Source organism: Sturnira hondurensis, unplaced genomic scaffold (genome assembly GCF_014824575.4).
Source record: "Sturnira hondurensis isolate 20B ecotype Veracruz unplaced genomic scaffold, ASM1482457v3 Scaffold0001221, whole genome shotgun sequence".
Taxonomy (NCBI): domain Eukaryota; kingdom Metazoa; phylum Chordata; class Mammalia; order Chiroptera; family Phyllostomidae; genus Sturnira; species Sturnira hondurensis.
The window spans coordinates 238,018-265,896 of NW_028073852.1; the positions used below are offsets into that span (position 1 = coordinate 238,018).

Below are 27,879 nucleotides of genomic sequence, written 5' to 3' on the forward strand. Positions count from 1 at the left end.
ACCTGCAGGGCAGGCTGTGCCTGTCTGTGGTGCACACGTGTGTGTGTGTGGCCCACAGGACGGCTGTAGCACTCACCTTGAGTGGCGCCGTACTCGGGTGCCCGCTGGACCAGGTTGCAGAGCGCCTTCGCCGACAGCTCTCTGATGACCCTGGTGGGGAGGGGACAGGAGACTGAATCCCTCCATTTTGATGACTCTGGCTTTATTCAGCTCACAAAGAGAGACAGCCCACATGAGTCAGCTGGGCGCTGAGTTGAAACCCCTACTGAAAGTGACCGCACAAACACGTAAGAGCCCCGGGCCGTAACGAGTGAGGAAGAAAGGTTTTACCCAAGAAAGCACCTAACCACGTGCCCATCTCGGGACACAGCCGCTGCTGCCGCAGTGCTGGCTGCCATGGCAGCTCCATCTCGCTCCCCCAAGGCACTCGGAGGGTAGGAGCGCTGGGCGGAGCCATGAGAGGGCCTGAAACTGTGAACTCTCCAAAGAAAGTGGGGACAGAGCTTCGGGACCTTAGATTTGGCCACGATTTCTTGGCTTCGACACCAAAAGCACACACGACAAACGTACCATTAGATAAGCTGAAAACAGACAAGTTGGATTACATTAAAATTTTAAACTTCCAGTTGTATCGAATGACACAATCAACAGAGTGAGAGGCAGCGTGTGGAACAGGAGAGAACATCTGCGGATCGTATCAGTCCTCACCAGATGTCTAGAACAGAGAGAGAACCCCTACAACCCACCCACAAACAAAGACCTGCGTTTAAAAATGGGCAAACACCTGAGAAGACGATTCTCCAAAGATGCCGCACAGATGCTGACAGGCGCACGGAAGCCGCTCAGCATCTGCGACCACCAGGTAAACACAAACCAAACCACAGTCAGACACCCCGCCCACTCGTGGGGACCACACCGAACCCTCTGCGCACTGCTGGGGGGAATGGAAACGGTGCAGCCACCACAGAACACAGTACGCTCCTGGAGGTCCCACAACAACCAGAACTACAGTCAGCCCGTGGCTGCAGCGGCTCTGCTCCCAGGCGCGCACCCCGCGGCACTGGGCGCAGGCAGGGCAGCGCCTGGACCCCGTGTCCTCAGGCAGGAGTCGCAACAGCTGAGAGACAAAAGCCACTCAAGTGGCTGTCAGCAAATGAATGGATTAAAAAATGTGGTTAGTGCAGCCGTGAAACATTCCTCAGCCTCACAAGGGGGGCTTCTGACCCACATTACAACACGGATGGACCTTGAGGACACCGTACATGCCGAAACCAGCCAGACACAAAAGGACAGACACGCGTGTGGTTCCGGATGAGGGCCCGGGAGGAGGCGGACTCACAGACACGGACCGGGGGCCGGGGGCCAGGAGGGCTGGCTTAACAGGGACAGAGTTTCAGTTTGTAAGATGCAAACTGAAAGTTCTGCAGACTGTACATAACAAGGCGAGTGTACTTAACACTACTGAACTGTACACTAAAGATGATATACTACGTGCATTTTACCATAATAAAAATGTTTTTACTTATGTTTACCTTGATACATAAATTACCTGGGGTGAAGGTGTCTCAGCAGCAGAGCTCACCCTTTAAAAAGCAGCCGAAGACAGTAGACTGATACCCCTTAGAAACACTCACCGATGCTGATAAAGGGGCACCCGAAAGTGTCTGTAAAGGGTTCTGCAAGGATCGGGTCCCTGTGAAACTCCCAAACCTAATGTGACATTGTGTGTCAGCTCTACTTTAATAGAAATAATACAAGTAAATATAACACAGTTAAGAAAAGATTTCTGTAAGGTTCCCCGTGACATAAACACAGAAACGTGCACTTACCCGTCCCAATGGCTGATCTTCACAGTCAGCAGGTGGTCTATCATCGGCCGTGTGTACTCAGGAAAGCCGGCAATGAACATGCTGGGAAGACAGGACCCAGAGAGGGTGAGCATGCGGGGGAGCACGCGGGGGAGCACGCGGGGGAGCCGGACGCTCCCACCTTGCTTGTGCAAAATGGTGCCTCCACTCAAACAGTTTCCTACCAAGTTGAATACAGCGACGTCCCCTTGTAAGCAACCATTCAAGGAAATGATGAGAACAACTAGACACAAAAACGTTTCCTGCACATAGTTTGTACGAGCAAAGACCGGAGAAGCTGGTGGCCAGGAGGGACAGTCCAAGGACATGGACTGCTCAGGACGCGGGTGGAGCTGCTGCGCATGGCGCACAGGTGTCCTGCGGAGCAGGACAACACAGGGACAGCGGCACGTCACCATCCGACGGTGCTTGGCTGACCAGCACCCCAGCTGTTCTAACCCTGCAAGTGAGGCCCCCATCCATCGAGGAAGGAGGCCAGCGCAGCTACACGTGTGAAAGGACCAAATCTCTAGAAGAGACAAGAAGCCAGAGACGGGGGGACTCCTGGCCTGCAGCCCAGGGGCTGAAAGGCGAGGTGACACAGACTCGGCCTCCGAGGACATTCTTGCACCTTCTGAGACGTTCACCACGCACGTGCATCACCTCTCCCCACAAAAATCACTCTCACACTTCATGCCTCTCAATCAGCCGATCGCTAACGCACAATGTCTGAACCTGCCATGTCCCCCCCACAGCCCTCTGTGGGCTGGTCACCACGTGTGTGCCAGGCAGCAGGAAGACAAAGGGAAATATGATTTCCTGTGGATCCTATAGGCACACATGTGTGCGTGTACACAGGAGGTACGCAGGTGGCAGGTGGGCATGCTTGTGCTGCAGGGTATGAGATTGGGGCGCTTCTGCTCTGGACGCACAAGAGAGGAAAGAAGAGGCTTCAGCTTGAACGACTCAGAAGGAAACAGAAAAACCAGGACAGGGGACGAGCTGTCCAAAACAGAGCTGGGCCTTGACCACCTGGCCCCACATCAGCCCAGGGCCCCAGGAGCCACCCACCAGAGAGACCCACCCCAGGCCAGTGTCCAGGAGCCAGCAGGGCTCCAGAAACTGGCAGAACCGCCTCCAGCCTCACGGGAAGAATGGACGGAGGCCTGCACCTGAGTGCTGGTCCGAGCTCGGGTGCCCGCTGGCGGCTGCCCTCAGAGACACAGCCCGCTGAGCCACCGGCCTGGGTGGCACCCAGCACTTGATGAGCCCTCAGCGCCTGCCTGGGGCCAAGTGCCAACCCAGGGGTGAGCGGCAGAGGGTGGCGGGCGAGGGTGAGGAGCCTGAGGGACAGCAGGCTGGCATGTGACAGGAGCGAGATGCCGCCAACCAGCACTGCACACGGCAACAGGAGGGAGGCATCAGCGGCAGGCTCTCCACGTGTCCAGGACGAGCAGAGAAGCAGGACAAGGAGTGCTGGAAGGCGACTAGGGACACAGAAGCGACAGAAACAGGTCGCCCGCCAGATGCTGGGAATGGGGAGGAGAAGCAAAGCTGAGCTGACTACACCATGTGCTGTTCACCGAGTGGGGTTTGGAGGGGACAGTCCAGGCTGCGTCCTGGGTGGGGGAAGCTCAGGGGATGGGAGTGTGCAGAGTGCTGGAGAGCGAGTGGCCAGAAAGCAGGGTGACGACACGCCGCAGGTTAGGAGGCTGCTCGGGACTCCAGTGTCAGGAACCTCGGGACAAGCCAAGAGGGTGCTAGCAACGCAGGTCCTGTCACGCCCGGCACAGTAGACCGGCAGTGGGGTGCACAGACGGAATGACTGACACGCAGGACACAGCGAGGTGAGGACGTGAGGGGCAGCTGGGGGGCCAACAGCGCTCCGGGCCCCCACTCGCAGGTGTTCTAGAAAAGGTGAATCCGGAACTGTGGGCTCGGAGGAGCCAAGGGCTGGTTCTGGAGACCTCTGGGGCGACGGAGCAGTTCCCACACTGACGGTGGCCATGGCTACACATCGGCCAAAATCATGTTTTAAACGAGTGAATTTTACTACAGGTAAATTATATATAATAAAACAGGTGTGCAGAAATAAAGCTGATGCTTTTTAAGAAGATCTTGTCTTAGGAACACAGAGCACACTGAACAAGCCACAGACTGGGAAGGCATCTACAGACCAGGAATCTGATCAAGCCCCGCATTCAGAATCCACAAGGGACCCTCCGATTCCCAGCAAGAAGCAAGCCACTCATCAGTGAACAAGCAGGCAACGGTTCCGTCAGACGAGCCCAGGAAAACACGCTCACGGTCATCAGTCATTGGGAAGGCCCATCAGTGCCCTCCTCCCGCACATCCGCTGAAATAGCTAAATTAGGAAGATGGACCCCAGCTTCGGAGTGGGGGGAGAGCTCACCTTGGCCTGAGGGCTTTGTATTTGGAAAACCATTTGGCAGTTTTTTAAAGTGAGGACCAAGCCATTCCACTCCTGAGCATTGAACCCAGTGAAGTGAGGGCTCGTCCGTAGATGGGCACGTGGTGTCCTGCAGCTGCGTGGGGACTGCTCCACCCAGATGACGCGCTCAGCAGGCAAGGGAAGGAAAGCCCTAGTGCACAAAGCAGGTCAGACCCAGGGGGGTCCCCTTGCTGAGTGGGAGGAGCCAGAGGCAAAGGGAGGTGTGGCCACTGCCTGCTCCATTCTAGTCACTTCAGGTCACGGTGGCCTGGAGCAAGGAGGCGGGAACCTTGGTGGCGGTGGTGACAGAGGGAAGCACATACTGCACACGTGTGGTTTCCTGTGTCAGTAGCACTTAAGGAAGCCGTTGACATAAAACTACAGGTGGGACAACTGCTCCCCCACCCCAGGCCCAGGCGCTTCCAATTGGCACAACTCGGCTCTGCAGAACCGTCTGCTCGTGGACGTCGCCGCCACTCAGCTGTGCCACGAGCCCCTCACACAGAGGGCACACGGCTGAGTGCCTGAGCTTCCTGAACCCACAGGCATTTCCCCCCACAGGCACCCCTGCTGCAAGTGGCCCAGGGTACTCCAACCCTCAGCTCCCAAGACCCTCCCACCTCTGGTCGGCACCCACTCAATGCCGGAGGACCCGCCTCTCCCACCCCTTCACTGTATCCTTGCTTCTAGCCACCAAAACACACCCACTGTCATAGGCTCAAAGGGCAGGCCTGAACATCGAGCCACACTCCATGTCCTGAGGACAGTCCAGACTCCCCGCTCTGGCTCAGAGGCCCCTGAACCCGCTGTCCGCCCACACCAGGCTCCCTCTGCTGCACATCTTCTTCCCTCCACCATGGTCCAGGCTGGCACAAAACTGGGCATCTGCCCTGCCATGGCCAAGGGCACAGACCCTGGTTCCCGTGACCAGTGGACCTGGTCCTCACACACTGCCCTCGTCCACAGGAAGCGAGCCCCACGTAAGTCTAAGAGCTCAGCAACAGTAACAGCATGCTGAGCTGACACCATGCTTCCTCCATGGAACTCGGGGGAACACCTTCCCTCGTGGCAGATTCACCACACGTTGTGTTCAGATGTCAACGGAAGAAAACAGAGCAGACACAGGGAAACCACTGAAGACAGACAGCCATGAAGGTCAGAGAGAGGCGGGAAGGATGCCAAAAGCAAGTCCTTGTGGGAAAGGGGCTGGATGCAGCATTTTTAAGGAAGCAACTGTGTCCATGCGGGGCCCGCACAGCAGGACGCCAGTGCCTGCACAGGGAGGCCAGTGGCTTTTAAAACGCATCCGCACGCTTCTCCCAACCAAGGCAAACACATCATGCCGTAAAACTGACACTTCGCTCTTCGTGCAGCAGCAGGTGCACCGAGCCATGGGAGCCAGGTCCCAAATCCCGGCCACCAAGTAAAACCTTGGCGGAACTTCTGCAAACTGCACTCGGGATGCTACACGTTTGTCCCTGGACCTGGTCCCTCACACATTGCTTCCTCACCGACCTTGTGAACAACCTGGACACACCTTCAACCGAGAAAGCCCTGCTTACTCGTACAGAAAAAGAGGCACAGTCACTCCCAACTCACGCTTTCTCTTGGAGAGACCCAGCCCACGTGCGGGCAGTCAGTCTCACGGGACACGGAGCCCCCCCCCAGCCCAGGAAACGGCACCGACGCAACACGACAGCTCGGACGAGAGCACGTCCGTCAGGGGCTCCTGAGGCTCCGAACAGCTCCTCACCAGGCGGGCCCGCTCTCTGCCATAGGGGATCCAGCCACCGCACCCCGGCAGGCCCGCTGCTGTCCCTGAGGCTCCACGCGGCTTTGATAACAGTTTACAACTCCACCTCAACTTTCACACATAAATTACACCTATTCAACCTTCCAGGATGAAGAAAAATGGCAGAAACTGACTTTAAACATCTAAATCAAAGAGGATGTTGTATTTTGTGACGAATGTTAAAAACTTACCTTATAACCAGGAAACAGTTAGATCTGTTACCAACAGCAAAATAGTCAGCTGTGGTCAAAATATCAATTCCGTGAGGGAAGGTCCCCTAGGGATAAAGATCGGGAAACAGTGAGGGCGGAGCGACTGAGCAGAGGCACCCGGGCTTCCAAGCCAAGCCCTCCCACTGAGCACCCACCCCGGCTGCAGACAGCACTACAAATATTTGAACCACTTAAAAACGTTTAACGTTTTTCAAACAAATCAGACATTTCTCCTTTACAATTTGTAGGTGCCTTTCCTCTAACCACACACCGCAGAAAGCCATCGGATTCCAGCAGAGTTAAAGCAAGGGGCCGGTTCAGTCAGCCTGCGCCCGTCTGGGTGGAGGGGCCCCAGCCCACCTGCCCTTGGGGGTCCTGGGAAGCCTGGACAGGAGCCCACAGCCCTGTGAGAACGAGCAACCAGGGCTGGACAGTGACACCCAGGAGCAGACTCATAAATGGGGAGATGGAGGGGCCCCCCATGACCCTCACCCAGCCCCAAAGTGTGTGTGTCATTACCACTCTGGCTCTCACACCTGAAACCAAATGAGTTTACTGAAAAGACTTAAGTGACAAACTTTCAACCCCCAGCGAAAGCCATGGCCACAGACCACAGGAGGGAGACAACAGGCCCAGCCAGCTTGTCACAGGGACGCGACAAGCAGTGGCAGAGACTCCATTACTGAGGGTGACAAGTGCTCAGACAGCCAGCTCCTGGTCAAAGTGACGATGAGGAGCTGAGGTTAAGACTGGATATTCCAGGTCGTGACAAGGAGTTCAGGGAACCTGTTACTATAGACACTCTCACAAACAGGGTCTGGTTCACCAGCTAAGCCAACGTGCCTCAGGCAGAGGCCATCGTCCATCCCAGGGGAGGCTGTGTCCGGGCCGCTCCCACTTACCCCCGAGAGAGTCCCCGTGGCCCCTCTCCCTCCAGGCAGCACTCAGCCCCTCCCAGCACCCCTGCCTGCCCTCCGCTGCATTAGGCACGGATTCCAAACGTGTGTGTAAGGCCGCTCCCGCACTTGGGTTTCCCGTGAAACACTAGTAACTGCTTAGAGCGCATGTCAGCCCTCCCCGGAGTCACGCCATGCGTGAGCCTGTGACCAGAACCAGGCCAGGTGTCAGTTTAATCCAGGTCAATGGGGCGCCCACACACAGTGCCTCGGGAGGACACTCAGTGCATCTGCCTCTGGACCCACAGGACACCGTGGGAACGGAGGTTTCCGAAGCAGCCATACCTGTCTTCCCACACTCTCCTGGAAAGCAGCCTAGGACAGAGGAACAGACAGCAGTTGGTCAGTGTTGGTCAGACAGCAGAGCCTGTACGTGGCTGGACACAGTAGAAATTCATAACAAACAACCCACGGCTGCATTGTTTCCATAAAAGTCCTCACTGGTGGCCCATCAGAGCCCCCAGGGTGGTTTGTCATTCTGTCTTTATGCCCCTAAGACCACAACTTAACGTTTCAAGTTTCTAAAGCCAGCCCATCCTGAGAAGTGTCCCATAGTGGCTCATGTCACAGCTGGATTTAAGGTCTAGACACAGAAACGGGACAGAGACACACCAACTGGTTGGACAAAAGCCCAACAGCCAGATCTAGTGCTGAAAGAAAGGGTCAGAAGGCTCAGGGGAAGAGACCCCAAGGCCCTGGGAGGGGTGCCCGCCCTGGCAGGTGACCTTGGGAACCGTCGCCCTGTGAGCAGGGTGGCCCAGCACACAGAGAGCGTGGGAATGTGAGCCCAGAATGAAAGGCAAGAGCATGACTGTGTCGGGGAGGCCCCTTCGCAAAGTTTCACTGCCAGCAACTCAAACCCATGTTGCAACGGGCTTCACACACGTGTGTCTCTGCACCTTTCACAGTTTTAACTTTGCATCTGCTAGGTAAGCAAGGGCACACTTAAATGTTCAATGGAGAGACTTTCCCAATTACTTTAGAAAATTATGATTTTAACCTGAAAAAGGTGATTCATGTTGATTTATTCTATCTCTTCCCCAAGGTTCCTATTACTGCTTCCCATAAAAATATCTAACAGTCCTGGCTGGTGTCGCTCAGTGGACTGAGTGCCGGCCTGCAAACCAAAGGGTCACCAGTTCGATTCCCAGTCAGGGCACATGCCTGGGTTGTGGGCCAGGTCCCCAGTGGGGGCCACGTGAGAGGCACCCGCACACTGATGTTCCTCTCCCTCTCTTTCTCCCTCCCTTCCCCTCTCTCTAAAAATAAATAAAATCTTTTTTAAAAGTCTAACGTCACAGTGAACAGAAGAAAGTCTGAAAGGTGACATTTCAGCAGACTTAACTAGAGGCTCTCCCTGTGTTGCAGAGGCCCACAGTTACTGTCTACAGGTGTCAGTCGGGACAGAACTCCTCTGGGACTCACCGCACTGTCTAGACACGGGAGACAAGGGGGAGAGTGCAGGAACCCAGAAGAGGTGCTGAGCTTTCCTGGCAAATTTTCTCTTGAAATAGGGAAGGAGTGAAGGACCTGAGGCCAGTATGACCCACGTCTGCAGTGGAAGGACGCAGGGCAGGAGGGTGTCGGAGGCTGCAGACCACCACAGGGCACTCACACGTGAGCCCCGACTGCAGAGGCCAGGGCGGCCCCCACGCCATCCCGGTGCAGAGGGTGCGGCCATAGAGCCCACTCCTGGCCCCGCATTCACCCCTGACAAACACCCGCCCTCCACCAGCAGGGGCGGCTGTGGAGGGAATGGAGGGCCAGGGGCACACGAGCTGCCACGGACACCAGGCAGAGGACAGGCCAGGAGCCAGCCAGGAAGCCCTCGTGGGGACGTGTGACAGAACACAGAACCAGAAGCAGCGTGCGGGCTCCTCTGACCTCACAGAGCTGCACTCAGCAGCTTCGACGGGAGGAAAAACTAGAAAAGCTGAATGACCTCTAGCAAGTAAAGAAATTAAATAATTTAAAATCTTTCCAAAGAAACAGAAAACGAAACAGTCGACATGGGTTCCCTGGGGATTCCTGCATTCAGAGCGGAACCGAAACGCCCTCTGCGTGTGTGTGGTGCACACCCATGTTTTGTGCACGTCGGACACAGGACTGTGCTGCCCGTACTCACACCCACGTGGAACGCACATCCGTATCTGTCCCTCAAAGTTCAAGCAAAAGCTACGCACTTTACACAGCAAAACATGGTAATACCAATTGTTAAAGCCTCTTCCCCCAAACAGAGAAGGAAACACGCCTATTCCTTCCCTGGGCCCAGGTTACCCTAGTTCCAAATGCAGACAAAAATGCCACCCAGTGACACCACCGACTCCACCAAAGATTCTCAAGAAAACTTCCACAGAGCGAGCCCGGCAGCATGTGGAAAGGGCTTATCACACCACGACTAGTGGGCTGCGCCCCAGGAACGCAAGGCTGGTTTAGTGTCTGAAGAGCAATGCAATCCCCATGGCGATGGTAAAGGACAAACCACACGGCCGGGTCCAACTCCAACACCCGGCAAAGACTCCCTCGACCTGCTCAAGGGGGTTTACAGAACACCTACAGCTGCCATCACACCTGACAGTGGAAGACTGAGCACCTTCGCCAAGCAAAAGGTGCTGCCCCATCCGTGACAACTCACACGGGCGCCTCTCCGGAGCTGGCCAGCCCACTGCCTCCAACCTGTGCCCCCCCCAACCTACACCAGGTCTCCCACAGCCTCCCAGCCACTCCGGCCAGGGGCTCCACCCTCACCTCCAAGCCTGAAGGCCCTGAGCTTGGCCCTGGCACTAATAACCCCAAACGTGTGCCCTGTCAGCATGGCCTGAGGGCGTGGGGACGCCCCCAGCACCACGGCGAAGGAGGTGGGACGCCCTGTGCTCTGCCCTCAACTGCCACTTCTCTTCCCGCCTCTGACTGAGCACACAGGGCTCCTCTTCCAACCGTGCCCACCGTCACAGCCTCGGGACCACCTCTACAAATGTCCTTGTCTGTTCCTTTCTTTAAACCCTCACAAAGGTGCACAAAACATGAACGGGCAGCCCACCGTGTGACCAGAGCTGATAGTTTGCAGAGTTCCCTCCATGCAGAGACCTCATTCTCGTCTGTCCCACAAACTGCCCCCACACCTCTGCCTGAGCCCCAGGCCCAGGGAGGCACGGCTACTTTGTTCACTCTCCGTACCACCAGAACCTCCAAAACATAGGTCCACTCCTCCCCTGGCACCTAAAAACCTGCATTCAGCTTCCAAATCTGAGAGCAGAGAGCCCTGAGCAAGACCCTCTGCGCTTGCCCAGTGGTCCTGCTGGGGCTCCACCACTTTTAAGAGGGGAAACTTGCCCCCGGGTGAGGCAGGGCAGCTCTGTCCTCCCCAGCTGGGGCCTTTGATCCAACTGCCTGGGACCCTCTCCATCCCCCCGTCCAACCACCTGCAGAACGATCCATGCCACACTAAACGAACCCCCGCACAGTCCTACTTCGGATACCACCTGAGTCTCAAGGTAAATCCCCCCAGGTCACAGCACCTCAGATAGCCTCTCAGTTGGCCCTCCCCTCCCACCAGTCATCTGGTCTGATGGCCAGGCAGGGCCCCTCACCCTGACCACAGAATGGGAACCATGGACAAGGCTGCCCATGCCAGCACCCCAAGTGGCACAGGCCAGACCCCACACCCGCAGGAGAAGGAACCAGAGGGGACTTACCGAGGCAGCCCGCCTGCAGTTCACATTCCGGTCGAACACGGTGGCGATGACCAGTGCACTGTGGGGTTGGGGAAAAGGAGCAATTAACACAAAGTATGCAGAGAACACAGGCCCCGTGGCGCTGACTAGAAACCGCAGTCTCTCACTTGCTTGGTCACCACTGCTGCAAAAAAACGTATGCACACCTGACCACAAGCCAAGCCCTAGGGAGGGGGCAGCGGTTCAAGCTGGGGGGCAGCGAGGGCAGCAGGGCTCCCAGAGAATGAGCCCTGAAGACACAGGGGGAGGGGCACAGGGGAACACACAGGGAAGGCACAGGCTCAGAGGACAGGACAGGGCTCACCCAACTCTGCCCTCCTCAGGTTGTGATGTGACTGTCACGGATGAACCAGGGCTGACCAGACTTTGGCAACAAGAAAAATCGAAGGATTCGGGGTAGGCATGCAAAGTGTAGTTTCTGAGTAAGACCTGAAAATTTCTATCTTCTATCAGCCCACAGGGAAAGTGCTTTTAAAAGCTATTTTAGACACATAGGGATCCCCCCAAGGGGGTACTGCCTGCAGGCCAGCTGGGCCTCCCACCCCCGACTCCCATTTCTGCACGGCACCTCTCCCCCAACTCCCTGGGATGCTCCTCTGGCGTGTGCACGCATTTCCAGCCCCGGCAGCAGCTTCCTGAATGGGAGCTACCCCTGCCGCCTGTGTGCGCGCCCCACAGGTGTCCAGGCAAGCCCCTGGGATCTGCGGCCTATCCTGATACCTGGGAAGGAGACTAAGGCTACGGATGCAGTTAGGTTTGCTAATCAGCTGACCTTCTGATGGGGCCTCTCCTGCAGGCCTGTGTCCTCAGAGGTCCCGAGAAACCACAGGAGGCAGGACAGGGAGAAACAGAGGCACCTGGCCCGAGGCTGCAGCTGTGCAGGCAGTGGGAAGGTCCAGGCCCAGGGTCGTAGGGCCTCCAGGAGATGAAACAGCAGGAAGCTGATTCTCCCCAGAACCTCCAGAGGGAATTTAGCCTGCGACATTGTGGTTCCAGGGCCAGTGACACCCAGGTAAGACCTCTGACCTCTCCTGAGGTTTGTTTTTGCTTTTTTGCTAAAGTGCAAGAAGCTAGAATCAAGTCTGTGTGTTGTGTGTTTCCATCTATAAGAGAGTCTAGAAGTGGCAAGACCACAGAACCAAAGGCAGAAGGTCATGGTCATGGTCATGGCCAGGGACAGAGACAGGGACAGGGACAGGGCCGCCTAACTGGGAAGGGCGGAGGGAAGAGACCAAAGTGAGGAGACTGTCTGTCTATACCTGTGGTCTGGAACCCAGCTTTAAATATCTGACAAAATTCAAAGACCTACACATGACAAGAATAGGTTTTTCTGTATGCAAGTTAAACAGAATATCAGAACATGAGGACCAGGAGGCCCAAGTGGGCCCAAGAGACTGAGGGGCACAGAGGCAGGGGGCCACCCCAGAGCAGGAGGGTGGGGGTGAAGGCCAAAGTGGGCAGGAGGCCAGACAACTAGGGGCAGGGCAGGGCAGGGCAGGGCAGGGCTGGACTCGAGGGTCCATGCAGACGCATGGCCTTCCAGGGTGGGCGTGCACCCAGATGCAGGAGTGGAGCCCCATCTCAGATTGGAAGTGCCGTTCTCCAATGAAAGGAACACAGACTCCTGGAAATGGCCAATTCCAGGGATGAGCAAGGGGAAATAGGAGCCTGGAGTGAGGGCCATGCTGGAAAGCAAGTACTCAGAAAATGGGAGGCGTGGGTCCTGCTGAGAAGACATAGCCACCGCCCTCGAACAGCCCCGACAGCCAACTCAGTGAACAGCAACGTCTGTTGGAAGCCCCAAGAACCCAAGGGGCGCCCACGCGTCCACACTGACGACAACGCCAGATGAGTGGGGAGGGGACACCACTTCCTTGCGGGAGGACTCAGAGAGTAACAGTAACCACTGCGGCATCTGCCCGGGCAACACCACCGATGGGCACAAAAATGGGTGAAGTTTACAGAGAAACAGCACAGTTACGTAGTGTCAGTGTGTCGACCTAGAACTTCCCTTACTTATAAAGGAAGCAATACAGTGACTCCACAGACCCCCTCACTTGGACGAAAGCCCAGGTGGGCCTGAGTAGGCACACAGCCGAGGGCCAGCTGCGGTTCAGCCAACAGTGACGCAGCCTGTCCTCGGTTTCGCAACAGGAGGTGCTGACAACAGGGGAGGCTGGTGAAGGGCTTATGAGAAGCTTTTCTGCTATTTTTACAACTGTGCTTTCAGTCTGAAGTTAGCTCAAAATGAGAAATTGTTTTGAAAAGAGAACACCTGAAGATCTTAAAAAATCCAGCACTGGCACCTTGGGTCCTTTCTGTTATCGCTCCTTTCACCGGTTGAAGCTGATAGCAGGAGGATTTCAATTTTAAGACTAAGTGACTTTTAAACTTGACTTCACAATGGCTATGAATGAAACTTCAGAAACCATCAAGCTGAGCAAGACATATATTAGAGATCTTTCGATAACTAAAGCTTATTTTTCATAAAGATTTTATTGACTTATTTTTAGAGAGAGTAGAAGGCAGAAAGAGAGAGAGAGAAACATCAATGTGTGGCTGCCTTTCACACGCCCCCTACTGGGGACCTGGCCTGAAACCCAGACGTGTGCCCTGACTGGGAATCGAACCAGCGACCCTTGGTTCAAAGGCTGGTGCTTAATCCACTGAGGTACACCAGCCAGGGCTTAAACTTATACAACTACCATTCTTAACAAAATATTTGGTATTTTCATCTAAATATAGTTTCAATTAATGGAACTGTACTGTACATTTACATGTTAATAAGACCTTTTAAAAATATTTTATTTATTTATTTTTAGAGAGGAGAAGGGAGGGAGGAAGAGAGAGAAAAACATCAGTGCACAAGAGAGATGTCGATCAGTTAGTTGCCCCTCACACACCCGCGCTGGGGATCCGGCCCTGAGAGCTTCTTTCTTTCCATCCCCAAGATCTAGGCATTCTAGGAAAAGGCACTGACCAAGCATTTCTGCCTTCCTTTAACATCTGACACAAGAAAACTGTGGACTTATATTTTGAATGACCCTGGGTGTACCTAATACAGAAAAGTTCATATTTTACACTACCTTAAAATTCCCTGTTTGTCTTAACCAACCATTTTTAAGTTATGGAACACTGATTGAAGACGAGACCAGAACCAATGTAAGGAAGAAACACACCACGGCCTGCCGCCCGCCAGCCCTGGAAGGGGCTCAAAGGCTCTGGACAACGGAGACGGGCAGCAGGCCCCTCAGCGCCCCCGGCCCCACCCCCCCCACCCCCCCGTCTGTGGGCTCGCAGTGCTGCCCACCACACCTTCCCCGGTGCAGCCCCGCACACCGAGGCGAGGCGAGGTCGCAGTTCGGGGTACTGCCAGCCCCTGCCCAGCACCGTGGAGTGGCCGGGTCATCAGGTGAGCCCATGCTGGGGACAGAAGACGCTCAGTGTCAAGCTTTTCAGTTTACGTTGCAATTGAACCGAAACAATGACAGGCTGTCCTGAAGGTTCTTTGTCGTTCTGTCGCGCGTCTGTGTTCCTGCAGGCCCTTCTCTAAACGCACAACTGGCTACCTGGAGAAAGGTCTTCTTCATCTTCCTCTCTCTCACACTCCGCGCTTACCTGCGGTCCCCTCTCAGTATCCACAACACATCCCCCAACCTCAGGCTGCTGGCCAGGCCCCGAAGCTTCTGCCCCTTACTGGCCCCAGAGCAGGGACAGAAGAGACTCCCTCCCGGGAGCCCCTCAGGCACTCATCCCTGAAGCATGTGGAACAGAAACAACTGCAGCTGCGGTTGCAGTTGGGGGTGAACAGTGAGGACACAGGAAGCCGACCTGCTCAGGCCAAAGGGGATGCCGGGCACAGACGGGCTCACCAGGAAAGCTTTCACATTCACAAGTAGATGGCTTAAAATGGTTACTACTTTATCCCTATTTCGGCAAACTTCAGAGAACAGCAGGACAAACTATACCACTTTAAAAACAGCTTTTAACCAAGTTTGGACTCTTAAGTTAATTCAACAAATCAATTTGTGTATATACCTGTGAATGTAACAGGTTTTTAATACTGTTTTCATTCGGACTAAATTTAGAAAACTACTCTAACTAATTTCACTCTGAGAAACAAATCTGGCGGATCTACAAATACTAGTGAGTTTGAAATAAGCACAGGTACGATGGCCTTGGTTCAGTGTGAGTCGGGAAGCACCCCCAGGCCCCGCTCCACGCACCACCACCCCCCGAAGTTCTTAGCAGGAGGGGCCACGCATGAGTCACACGCGCGGCTCACGTTCCGGAGGGGATGTGCAGAGCAGATGACAGCCCACGGCATGTGTCTGCCGGGGTGGGGGCGTGTCCCCGGCGTCTTCTCCTGCTTGCTTTCGCTGTGGGAGTGCAGGCGCTGCCTCACCAGCATTTCCCAACACGGCCGGCCAGTCTGTGTCACACAGAAAGGGCCTCTTCCTCCTCCCAGTCGGGGGAAGCCACGTGCCTCGACCTGCCCAGGCTCCTGGTTTTTATTAACAGGCAGAGCAGGGAGCACATCACATCCCGAAGTCCACCTACATTAGTTTATATGGTGTTTTATACCAACAAAAAGCAAATACACTGTTGCTTGTTATCTTAGGTGACAGTAACCCTACCATTTCAAAGTCCATCCACACGGTCTGGAAGCTGCAGACTGCACTGTTTACCGAGTTGAAGGGTCAGGCCTGTCCGTGGCCAAGGCCTCCTCTCCTTTCAACTCAGAAGAATAAAGGCTCCAACAAGACTTTTCAAGGCACTTAAGTCACAGTGGAGCCAGAATGAAGGCCGAGAGGAGATCTGCCAGACGGTGGGGGGACATTTGCGTCTGTAATCAGCACTTAACGTTTCCTGAAAAGCAAGAGGGTCGTCTCCCTTCTGGAAGCAGCCCTGTAGAAGGTCGGAATAAGAACGAGACGTAGCTCTGAGCAACACATGCCATTTCCTGATTTTTCGGGACGAGCTTGCCCTGGAGGAAGAGATGTGGGAGCCAGTCCCCAGGCGCTGGCCTGCTGCTGCGGGCAAGCAGGGCGCTGCCCTGCTGGGGAGGGGCCTGCAGGCGGATCTCAACGGCCTCGACTTACAAAAGAGTTTCAGGTGAGGAAATCGTGGAAGGTGCCAACCCACAGGCTTGCAGGGGCCCGGCTTTCCTTCTCTTCTTGCAGCTGGCCTTCTGACTGTGGGGGGCGGGAGTGTCCTCGGGAAGCACAACCATTCTGTGCCTTTCCAACTCTGTGTTTCACTGACCTTGAATCCCACTTGGCTTTTCAGAAAGCCCTGTTTACTTTCCACAGAAAAAATGATTCCCTCTCTCACTGTGTGTATAATCTTAGGAGATACAAGCTTTCAAAACCTGCCAACACTAATTCAAAGCAATCAAATCTTCCTGAAAACTTTCTTTTTGGTATTATAAAAGAGTCACCTCACACCCCCAGACAGGTTCCTCCAAGCGTCTGAGAAGGTGGGCGGCTGAGCCCCGTGCCCGTCCGCACAGATGTGCCAAGGCAGCACACACAGCCCGACCCCGGCCCTCTCAGCATGTGGAGGCCTCAGCTCTGGGGGCCCTGACGCCCAGCCCCTCGGCTGAGTTACCGCCACAGGGCTCTTTTCATCAGATGTTCAGATCTCACTGAGAGAATTACATTTTGATCTCCAGTGTCAACTTTTGCAAGATCCACTGAAGAATTTGTGAAAGTATAAAGGTATCAGCCTTTTATCAGGTGGCAGGATTAATGGGCTTAAAAGCTGACAATTAAAATGTGGTCACTTATTACAAACAGAAGGAGGCCGATCTTGAAGGACACACCCCAACCGATACTCCTGGGCCAGCAGCGTCCCCCAGGCTCTCAGTGACTCACCTCCCAGCCACCCTCCCCACCCACCCCAGCCTGCAGCCTGGACAGACCAGGAAGGCCAACAACCCTGGCTCCCAGAACCTGCCAAACTGGACGGGAAAGCCTGCCGGGCCCAGGCGTGGCTACAAAGGGCACCTGTGATCTGATCCTGGGATGGGCCCAGGGAAGGGGCTAGAGCTCGCGCCCCGTCGGGCAGAAACTCCACGAGGCCGCTAGCTCCAGCGTTAATTAGGAGAAATTGGGAAGGCTGCTGAGCAGGAGTCTGGGTGCCCTGCCAGCGGGTGGTTTCCGAGTGGGACGCTGCTGGGTGAGTGCGTGAGCGACGCCTGGGGCATGCCCAGAAAGTCGAGGAAAAGTAACCTCCCCTGCGATCAAAGGGCCCAAGTACAACCACATGAGTTTCTGCTGAGAACGCTGGCCGCCATCAGGGCAAGTGTCCCTGGTCCCTCATGTTTGGTCAAGTTCTTAAAATGAGTCCCAGCTCCTGAGGGAGGTGACTGCCCCCAACGACCCCCTCCTATCCTCCTGTCACCATCCAGACATGGTGGCAGGGGTCCTGCTGGCTCACTACCCTCTGGACCCCCACAAGACGGGCTTGACTCCACCCTCTCAGCTGCAGCCAATCTCAAGTCCCTTTCACTGACATGAACAGAGAGACCAAGGCCAGGGACCCACTCAACCCAGGCTCTGGGCTCTTCACTGCCTGGTCCAACCACATGTCATGCCCAGAAAGCTAGGCGCATGGCAGCTCAGTAGGCCCTAACTCCGTCCTTCCTCTTCTGAGTAGCAGAGGGGGACCCTGGAGCACAGTGTGCCTGTACCCTCCAGCCCCGACGAGAACTCAGTGCTGGTGTGCTGGGACGCACACTCTGGGGAAAGAAGCTCCGTGTCAGACCCAGGTGGCTCGGCAGTGGCCCAGCCAGGTCGCTGTGCTGGCCTTGCCCAGGCATGTGTCAAAGGTCCACGGGCGCAGACCCGCCCACCCTGGAACCCACAGAACTGAGCCAGTGACGTCAACCGCACCCACATCACGCTCAGGCTCAACACAGCAACTCTCCCACAGGCTGACACTTCACTCTATGAAGGCGCTAACGCCATTAGCATGGCAACAAGTCCTAGAAACTGCAGACAGCAGGAATCTCTGGCTTGTGGCTCTGAGAGCCTATGTTCCAAAAGCCAGAGGGCCCTGGGGAGAAGACAGCCAGCCTCTGTCTGTTCCACAGGCCCGAGAAGAGCGTGAGGGCTGGGACCGCTGGCCAGCATCACTGCTCTCCACATCGTGAGGGACATGTGTCCCTGCAGTGCAGAGGCTCAGGAGCTTCCGTCCCAAACAAAAGCAGGTGTGTGATGGCTGCTTGCCCTGTGCGGGCACTGGCGCTGTCTCAGGGGAGCGGGGGCTGTGTGGGCCACATGACACCCAGGCGGGCAGGTGCAGACTCCACTGCCCGATTCCTCGGGCGCTTGGAGGATCCATCTGTGGAGGTTTGGTGACTCTTCGTTTCACAACAGAAAGTTTTCAGGTAAATTTGTTTTGAATCAGTATTGGCGGGCTTTGAAAGCCTCTATTTCCTAAGATTTTATCACGTTCCAATTTCCTCCGCCAACCCTCAGCCTTCCGCCTTGCTGCTCCAAGAGTCCTCGGAGAGAGGGGAAGCACAGATACCTGCCAAGGTGGCCGCTCTGACCGATGTCAAATTGGAACAGCACTGCCAGGATTCCTGCCCCTTGAAGTGGGAGCGGCCCCACAGGAGACAGACACCTTGTGGAGGCCGAGGACACACAGCAGTGCTTCGGCGTCTCACTCAGCACCTGTCAGCTGCCACTTGTAGGCAGGTGTCATCAGGGTTGTAGCGCCACCAGGGTGCCCACCTACCCAATGACACTGGACACAGGGTCTGCGACGGCTGAAGCACCAAGCACTAAGGAAGCAGTTGCTTCTGCTGTTACAGAAGCCACTTCCAGGTGAGCAGCAGGAAGAGCCTTGCCTGAAGCCATGGGAAATAGCAAACCTCCTGTTCTCCCAGGGTCGGGACACTGAGCTGCTGGCAGGGGAGCCACGACCGGGGGGCTGGTGAGGGGAGAGTGACGGGGAGAGGCTGACTGTTACCCAGGACCATGGTCCCCTAAGCCCTCAGCCTTGTCTCACTGCCCTTCTCCAGCAGAGGAGGAGAGAGGAGGAGTCAGATACTTTTATGACTTCCTGGAAGCACTCTGAGCTCCTTCAGCTCTATCAACGTCCCCAGGCTGTTCTGCAGACTTGGCTTTGATGTAAGTCAAGATTGAGAGACACAGGCCAGAGGCACTTCCTGGGCAGTAGACAGACCTGTGGCTCCCCTCCTGACCCCAGAAGTGGTGAGAACAGAATGACTTCCAGTCCCCAAGACCTGGGACCCACAGCAGAGAAGCTGAAGGGCTGCAGACCCCAGGGACTTCCTTGGCACAGCCTTTCACCCAAGGGCCACACCGGCGCACCTGGCTGGGGGCACGAGGAGCTGGGACTTCCAGGACGGGCAGGCCCCTGTGGATGGTTTAGGACTGCAGGGTCCAGGACCAACACAGAGGCTGCCACCGTGGGGCAGCCCCCCTCGGGCTATTTAATAAACAATGAGAAATAGAGGCCCAACCTTGTCCAAGTCCAAAAATACTGCAACAAATCAGATAAGTTAACAAAATCAGATAATTTTTAAGTTAACAAAAATTAACTTAAAGCCCTGGCTGGCGTAGCTCAGTGGATTGAGCACGGGCCTGCGAACCAGACGATCGCGGTTCGATTCCCAGTCAGGGCACATGCCTGGGTTGCAAGCCGGTTCCTTGCAGGCTAACTACCAGCAGGGGATGCACAAAAGGCAACCATACATTGATGTTTCTCTCCCTCTCTCCTTCCCCTCTAAAAATAAATAAATAAAAAATCTTAAAAAAAAATTTAACTTAAAAATTTCCTATGCTGGGGACACATTTGTTTTATATTTTTCTGATACAAAAAACCAGCAGATGGTAAAAGTGGGGCAGGACGGCAGGGGCACCTGGACACCTTGGGGGCTCAGCTGGGGACACACTGACAAGCCAAGGCTACAGCTGCCCCAGTGTCTGATGGGACCACCAGCCTGCTGGTTTCAGTTCTTTCTCCAAGAAACCACAGAAAATACTTATTCCTGACTTGCAAAGCTGCTCTGAAGGCTGAGATTCATTCCAAGTGTGTTGATGATGAAGCTCCCAGTCAATGCAATGACTGTTCAAGTGCTGGTCCATAAACATTAGAAAATTAAGGCAGGACAAAACCCAGCTCCTGCACAGCAGTGGCTGCCAACTGAGGGCCTCCTACGCAAGTGCTCCCGGGGCCCCTTCCAAAGGGAGGGCTGGCAGCCGAGCATCCAAAGCTTCTCTCTCTGTGAAACACAGACACCCAGAAGCCCCCTCACCTGATGAGCTGTCACCGCCGGCTGCTCCCACGCCCCCCACACCATGCCCCTCCCCCAACGAGCCCCTCCCTCCTCTGCACAGCTCTGGGCAGAGCCGCCTGCCCATGAGAAAGGAGCCTGAGCCGCTGCTGGGTCACAGACCACCTGCCGAGGGCGTGGTGCCGGCGCAGGAGCACTACTGCACCACGGTGGGGGGCTCCTCACGCCGGCTGCTGCACACATGCGCCACGGGGAGGGCACCAACCGTCGACAGGCGACGGCAGAGGCAGATCGGATCGACCGCCATGACTCGAACAGGCTGTACCTGGAAATCTTGGCCACGAAGGGCTTCAGCTCCTGAGGCTCGTAGGCACGTGCGAAGGCCCAGCACACATAGCAGGCGGCATCCCGGACGTTGGCACCTACACTGCAGGCACCGCGCTTCTCCTCGTAGGTCAGCGCCTTCAGGATCACAGCAACCACTGGACAGAAGAGACGGAGACGGAATGAGACCACGCAGGCAGCACAGCTGGTTTTAAAGAAACAGCTGGGGCACCTCAGTACCAAGCAGAGGCAGGTACAGCCAGCCGCCAGGCATCAAGGTCATCCTGTGAAAGTTGTGACCTTGTCAGAAAAACACATGGAAGGCAAACAGAAGTCCACAAATCAGGTAAAAAAGTTCGTTTACAGTTGCCCCAAATACACAAAGGTGCAAGTTCCTACAAAAGGGCCACCAGAGGTGTGTTGCCAGATCCAGGAGACTAAGGAACGCAGGCACCCCAGGCCACAAGGACAGGGTCCAAGAGCGTTGGTAGCAGGAGAAGGGCCAGCGACACCACTGGACAACAGTCCTGGAGTCCTGTGATCAAGGAGGCCGGGCATCAAGGTCGATGCATCATCTAGTCTGAGCCCAAAGCGGGTACCTGATGCGTGACCCAGGGAGGAGAGGAGAACCCAACACACAGGGGTCTGGACTCTGCTCCCAGGGTGTCCGCCACCCTGGGGGTTTTCAGAACTGACAACTGAAACAGTGACAAAACTGACCCAGGGTGACTTCCACGCTTCTCCATTAACCTCAGGGACAATCTACATATGTTTATAGTTATCTGAAATACCTGTAACATTTATGGTAACTTGAAATACATAACGGATTATCCTGCTTCCATTTTAAAATCTCTAATTGATTAATATTACATAAGTGATTTTTGATATAAAGATATGATAGAATTTTAAGACATGTGGTATGGGTATTTGAATGTTTAAAAGAGCTGAGATTTGCCCTGGCTGGTGTAGCTCAGTGGATTGAGCGCGGGCCTGGGAACCACACGATTGCGGTTCGATTCCCAGTCAGGGCACGTGCCTGGGTTGCGGGCCAGTTCCCAGCAGGGGACTCACCAGAGGCAACCATACATTGATGTTTCTCTCCTTCTCTCCTTCCATTCCCCTCTAAAGATAAATAAATAAAACCTTTTTAAAAAATAAAAAAATAAAAGAGCTGAGATTTTACCATTTTATGTTAATTTCTTAGATTCATGTATGTCAATGACCTGGAAGGTCATGCTTTATATATATCACATTCATGCATATGGCTTAAAAAGTACAAGAAAATGTAATTAATTGTGTACCTCAAACAATTTTCCAAGCCTTTTAAAATAATTATAATTTAAAAATGTAATAGAAAAAGCTTAACTTAAAAACTAAAGACAATGGCCCTGGCTGGGGTGGCTCTGTGGGTCAGGTATCAGCCCCCGAACCTAAAGGTCGCCAGTTCAATTCCAGGTCAGGACACATGCCTGGGTTGCAGACCAGGTTCCTGGTCTCACACATCAATGTTTCTCTCCCTCTCCCTCCCTCTCTTCTCCTCTAAAAAAATAAATAAGTAAGTAAGTAAATCTCTAAAAACAAGTGAAGCTTACAATTAAGACTCACGAAGCACATGTAAACGCCAACCCAAACAAGAGGGCGCTGCCTTGAGCTGTGGTGGATCACGTAGTTCCATCTACTCGGTGACTTTTAAATGACTGTCTCTACTTGAACCACATCACATCTGTAGTGCTCACAACTGGTTCTGCAGTTGTTTTACCTGGAACGACTCCTCATTTTCTGGTGGTGTCCACACTCACTTTCTGCGCTAACAGGGGAGCCCACTCCTGGCCTGACACACGTCAAAACTAATCGGCTGTGGCACCTTCAGGAGGGAAGTGCAGCATATGCGGCCTGTCCGCCCCCAGATCTTGAACGCAGCCACCCAGAGAGCTCTGGGTGGGACCATTCAGCAATTCGATAGCCGGAGGGAAATCTGGGTGCTATCAGCTGAGTCCCAATTTATCGGCCCACAGGACAAAATCAATTTCAAAACAGACAACTAGGAGTAACAGTGGTCAGCACCTCGACATCTCCTTCAGGCAGACACCCCACCCAGCTACTACACTCAGAGAGGCTTGGTGTCACCCGGGAGAAGCCCACTTCCGTGGGCTCTTCCGTGGGGTCAGAGCTCCCACCCCTCCTCACCTGCTTACCAACTCCTGAGGTCACTGAGCTGCTGACCCCCAGAGCCTGAGTTTGGGGAGCCCAAGTTTCTGACCCCAAATCATACTGAGATGGCTTCCTGTAGTATCATTTTTGTTGGCTAGGAAGGCTGATGAGCAATGGAGAAAAGGACAAAAACTGCTGACTTGTATTCCACTAATGGGCAATGGCCTCAACACTTACAGAGGCCCTTTGCTTCATTTGATTGGCATTTATTTTCAGGAAAATCAGCTGCCTAGTGAGTTGAACCTTCGGTCCATCTGGCCCACTTCTCAGCCTCAAACTATGGCAACAAGTCAGCCGTGAGAGGGCCGGGGGCTGCACACTGGCACCAGGCTCCCCCCGACTGGGGCTGCTTTTTGGCGCCCTCCCCAACCTGGCCTCCTGGGCCTCCCTGCTGGTCCCACCCACAGGCTGGGCAGAGCCCCCCTCACCTGCCTTGCAGCTCAGTTCGCAGTGCAGCCACCACAACTCTACCCTGCCATCCTGCTCAGAGACCTCGGACGGATGACCCCTCCATAACACCCACCACACACGGCGTGGCTGACCCTTAAGTACGGGGGAAGCAGGGCGACCAGCAACTGCCAAGCCCGGAGAGTGACAGTAGGAACAGTCCCCTTGTGCGTCCCTAGAAAGGAGTTTAATTTGCCGAAAGACAGACAGCTGAGAAGACGACAGATTTCTTTAAGGAGAAAATGAAAAATGAGCCTACCGGCTCCAATTCATCCCAGAAAGACAAGCCTGGGAGGTGAAGGATGGGGTTGCGCCTGTGTCTGCTGCCCCTGCCCCTCCCTCCCTGGGGCACAGGGACACCCTGGGCTTCCAGCTCTGACACCCAGGCCCCCAAGGACAACAGGAGGCAGCACACAGAGCAGAAACAGTCTTTGTCCCACACTCTCGTAAAAAGTCACTATCAAAGAAAAAATTCAAAAACAACTCTTTCCAGATTCAACAGGTTTAAAATAAGGAAAATCTTCAATTGCTTTAGACAAAGGACAAAAACCTTTTTCGTGGTTCCAATTACACACTGAGTGCATGTCAAATACATAACATTCCCCAGAGGGCTTCCTTCTGGCAACCCAGAGCACTGTAATTTAAATACCCTCCTCTCCAGACAGCAGGTCATTTGTCTACCAACTGCCTAAGGACACAGCAGCCTCCAGGTGAGCAAAGAGACTTAACCCTCACTGGGCCAGGCCCCACCCAGGGTTCGCAGGGTGTGCACCCAGGGGGCAGGAGAAACCCAGACATTCTCTGCGGGTGTACCGATAACCTGTCCATAAAACATCATCACACGGCCGACACATCACGTCTTGATAAGTCATAAATTACACTAATTTAAAAAACAAATTCCTCACTTAAGGCATTCGTAGCACTGGGTGTATCTCCCAGACCTCACAGGGCGACTCTCCCAGGATGCACTGGGCACATCTACTATGATGCATAAAGGGGTGACATGTCCCAGGATGCACTGGGGAGGGTACACTGAGGTGACATCTCCTTGGATGCATAAAGCCCACGGTCTCCCAGGAGCCCTGAGCCAATGCAGCACACAAACCCACAGGCCGCCAAGCCCAGATGGCACCAGGAAAGCCCCAGTTACCTGGAAGTGGGTGTGGCCATCACCACAGAACTTCTGTTTAGGCCACGAGTGCAAATAGCCATCATACCTTCCTCAAAAATGCAGTCCAACTTGCTTGGAAAAAAGCCAGTGTTGAAACTGCTAGGGGACAAGAGGAAATGATGGACATAACATCTGATTCCATAGACATCTGGTGCTCGAATCCCATAGGACACTTCTGAGAAACTGTCCTGAAGGCCCTCTGCACACAGGGTGCAATCTGTGAGCTCACCCTGGAGGCTGCTCGGGACCCCAGCCCGCCAACCCTGGGGGACCCTGGCCAGGTCGTGGCCACCACCCTGTACTGCTGGGGTGGGCCCTGGCCGATGCCTCCTGTCTATGCAGGTACTGCCTATGGCTGGGCTGGGCCAGGAGACCCACCCTGCGCTGCCCACCAGGCCACAGCGGACGGCCAAGGCTTGTTAGTCCAAAGACCAGGCCGGGAGCTCCCCCACAGGTGCCCAAAGACGAGGGACACCCCCAGCACATGAGGCACACTGTACAGGTTTGGGGGACACTGCCACTATCACAACACACATCACCACACACCCTCCCATGAGGGATGCAAGCCCAGGAGAGAGGGGAGTCACTGTCAGGAGCCGCGGGCCCATCTAGGGGGGACCTTCTGAAATGAACACAAAGCACCACAGAGGCAAGAGCAAGAAGGGCTGTGCTCTGCGTGATCACGGCCTGGCCCCAGGGTGTGGAGGGCCAGTCCCAGCACACCACGGGCCCAGGGCCAGAGTCGCAGCTGAGCCTGACCATCCCCTGGGAGCCACGAGGGGGAAGGGCAGTGCCAAAAGCAAAGAAAGCCCCTGCCCCTCCCAAAGCCGAAGTCAAAGCCAAGGAAAGAAGGCAGTGCTGAAAGGCACCCCCCAAAAAGAAGCTCCGCACATCACCCACCTTCCAAAGGCGAAAGACGCCGCCGCCCCACAGGCTGCCTAAACATCCTTCGAGCAGCATCCCAGGAGAAAGAAGCTGACCACTCTGCCACCACCACGCTCTCCCCACCACCAGGGCAGCCACAAAACAAACAGAAGACAACACACCGAGCCCCTCGTGGAGGCCGAGGCCAACGCAGCCCAGAGGGAACAGGCTGTGAAGGAGCTGTAGGGCCCTGTACGACCCTGCCGTGGCCAAAGCCCAGCCCTGATCGGGCCTGGCAGAGAGAGGCAGCATATGCCCGACTGGCTCCCACGATGGTGCTTTGGATGCTGCCAAGAAAACTGGGGTCGTCGGCACTGGGTGCAGCCAGCTAACTATGAGTATGGAGATCTCTGCAGCCCTGGCCTGTGCAGCTCGGGGCCTGGGGGTTGTCCCACAAGTCAAAGGTGGCAGGTTCGATTCCCGATCTGGGCACCTGCCTGGGTTGCAGGTTTAGTCCCTGGTCAGGGTACATATGGGAGGCAACCGAATGATGTTTCTCGCCCTCCCCTTCTCCCTCCTTTCCCCTCTCTCTAGAATCAACAAGCATGTCCTCAAAGAAAAAAAGAAAAAAAGCCAGTGAAATCCAACAAATCCACTGACTGCTCCCAGTAGCTGGAGACTCTGGTTAAACACAAGGTAATGGATAACCACAAGCAGAGGCCAGGGCTGCCTCCGAGCTCTCCAGGACGCTGCAGGACAAAGGGGTGTGGAGCAGCTGCCCCACGCCATCCAACTGCATCTGGAATCACTCCTCAAGAACGTGGGGGTCATGTTCTCAGAGTGAATCTTTCAAAATCACTTGTCTGAAAGCAGCAAACTCCTCTGTCTCCCAGCCCTCTGACCGCCTGTCTGTCCCGCTGAAAACACTGCGGAGACCAGTCTGACTCTGGGACTGGCCACTGTGCCATTCGGCATCTGTCCCAGGGGGCTGAAGACTGGTGTCCACACAAATGCTCACACTGGCTCCATTCAAAGCAGCCCAAGAGCCAAAACTGTGCAGACATTCTTCTGGGGGGCAATGTCTGAACCCACCAGCACAACGCTGCCTCGGACACCACCCACAGGACAGGAGCGGACCAGCGGGGCACAGCGGCTGAGGGGTGCCTGGGGTCGGAACCACTGCAGTGTGATCTCGGCGCGCTGCGTGACTGCGACACTGCTGAACTGACAGACGGAGGGAAACAAGCAACGGGGCAGGTGCAGGGAGTGGGGGGCACATCGGGTGTGTGGTGATGCTGCACGGGGCTCAGAGAGCCAACGGGACACCCGGCAAACGTACAGCTGCCAGTGCCTCTGCCTACACTACAGCCGTGTGTGTGTGTGTGTGTGTGTGTGTGTGTGTGTGTGACAACCACACCCCACTTGCAATAACACTAAAACACATAAAATTTCGAAGCTTAAGAAGAAATGCCTAGAAACTCTGAAGAGAAGGAGACATGCTGCTCAGGATGACACAGCGCCTTCTACGCAGGTGACCGATGGCAGAGTAGGTGTGTGGAGGGTGTGGGGGGGGGCGAGCGCAAGGACAAGTGGTCAGGAAGCTGATGAAGCAGGAAAAGAAATCAGGCCAAACCCTGAAAGTCCCGACACAGAGGCAGCACAGTGGGGCTTGGGGCAATGCTGGGTCGCAGCCACGTGGCACAAGGAGCCAGAGCAGGGCCTGGGACTGGCCCACTCTGCCATCCGGGGGAGGGGCCCCTGCTGCCCGAGCTGAGCCCACTGCCCGTGCCATACCTGGCTCACCACAGTCCCCTCACTGGCTGTGTCCCACCAGCGTGCCCCACAAGACACACAGGACATACACTCAGGATTCGCTAATGAACACAATTCACCAAAGAAACCCAAGCAATTAAAGACCCTGAAATGTTTCTAAAACGAAACTATTAAGTGGTTGGGGGGAAAAAACAAGTAGGTTGGTCTGTGTACAACTGGGACACATTTCCAGGGAGCAGAGGAAAACCAGAGGACCCGGCTGACAGACGGCACTGCAGCGTTTCCCGCATCAGGAGACGGGCACAGAGCAAATAAGCAAGACGAGTGTAGAGGACGTGCAAAGAGCTCACACACGTGAAAAATGGTGACCACTCCCAACAGAAGGGGAGGTAGAGGTGCAGCGAGTGGGAACAGGCACTTCCCACAGGCAGATGTGGGAAGTGAGGCGGCGGGAACTGCTCCTGAGGGGTCTGGGGCAGAGCCCAATGTTTGACGGCAACCCTTGCACTTGCATTGATGCCGTGGGCAGTGGCGATGACCTTGCATCCTGCCCACAGGCCTGACCCTAAAGTAGCTGCTGGGCACTTGCCCCGGAACAGATAGTGCAGGCATGGGGGTCGGTGCCCAGGCCATTCGCTGTGGAACCGGGGGAGCGGCGAGCCAGTGCTGAGGGCCACAGGAGCCAAAGCACCTCCTCACCGCAGCGCAGGGACCGTCCAGAGTGGGCAGCTGCTGCTCCCTGCCAGTCGGGTCCCTCCAGCGTGGCAAGCACCTCACCCCACAGAGGACGCCTCTCAGCTCCAGCTGGCAACAAGCTGCTGCTCA

At 55.2% G+C, this 27,879-nt stretch overlaps 1 protein-coding gene across 2 annotated transcripts in view; it reads right to left on the bottom strand.

Moving 5' to 3' along the window:
* TBCD (tubulin folding cofactor D) overlaps positions 1–27,879 on the bottom strand; it is a 120,738-nt gene that overhangs the window by 30,520 nt on the left and 62,339 nt on the right. For both annotated transcript variants that reach the window (XM_037063601.1, XM_037063591.1), the window contains exons 14-19: positions 20,590–20,746; positions 10,955–11,012; positions 7,545–7,574; positions 6,283–6,368; positions 1,830–1,910; positions 77–150 (exon numbers count right to left, since the gene is read on the bottom strand). In XM_037063601.1, coding sequence (XP_036919496.1) covers positions 77–150; positions 1,830–1,910; positions 6,283–6,368; positions 7,545–7,574; positions 10,955–11,012; positions 20,590–20,746 — 486 coding nt within the window. The remainder of the gene's footprint in view (positions 1–76; positions 151–1,829; positions 1,911–6,282; positions 6,369–7,544; positions 7,575–10,954; positions 11,013–20,589; positions 20,747–27,879) is intronic.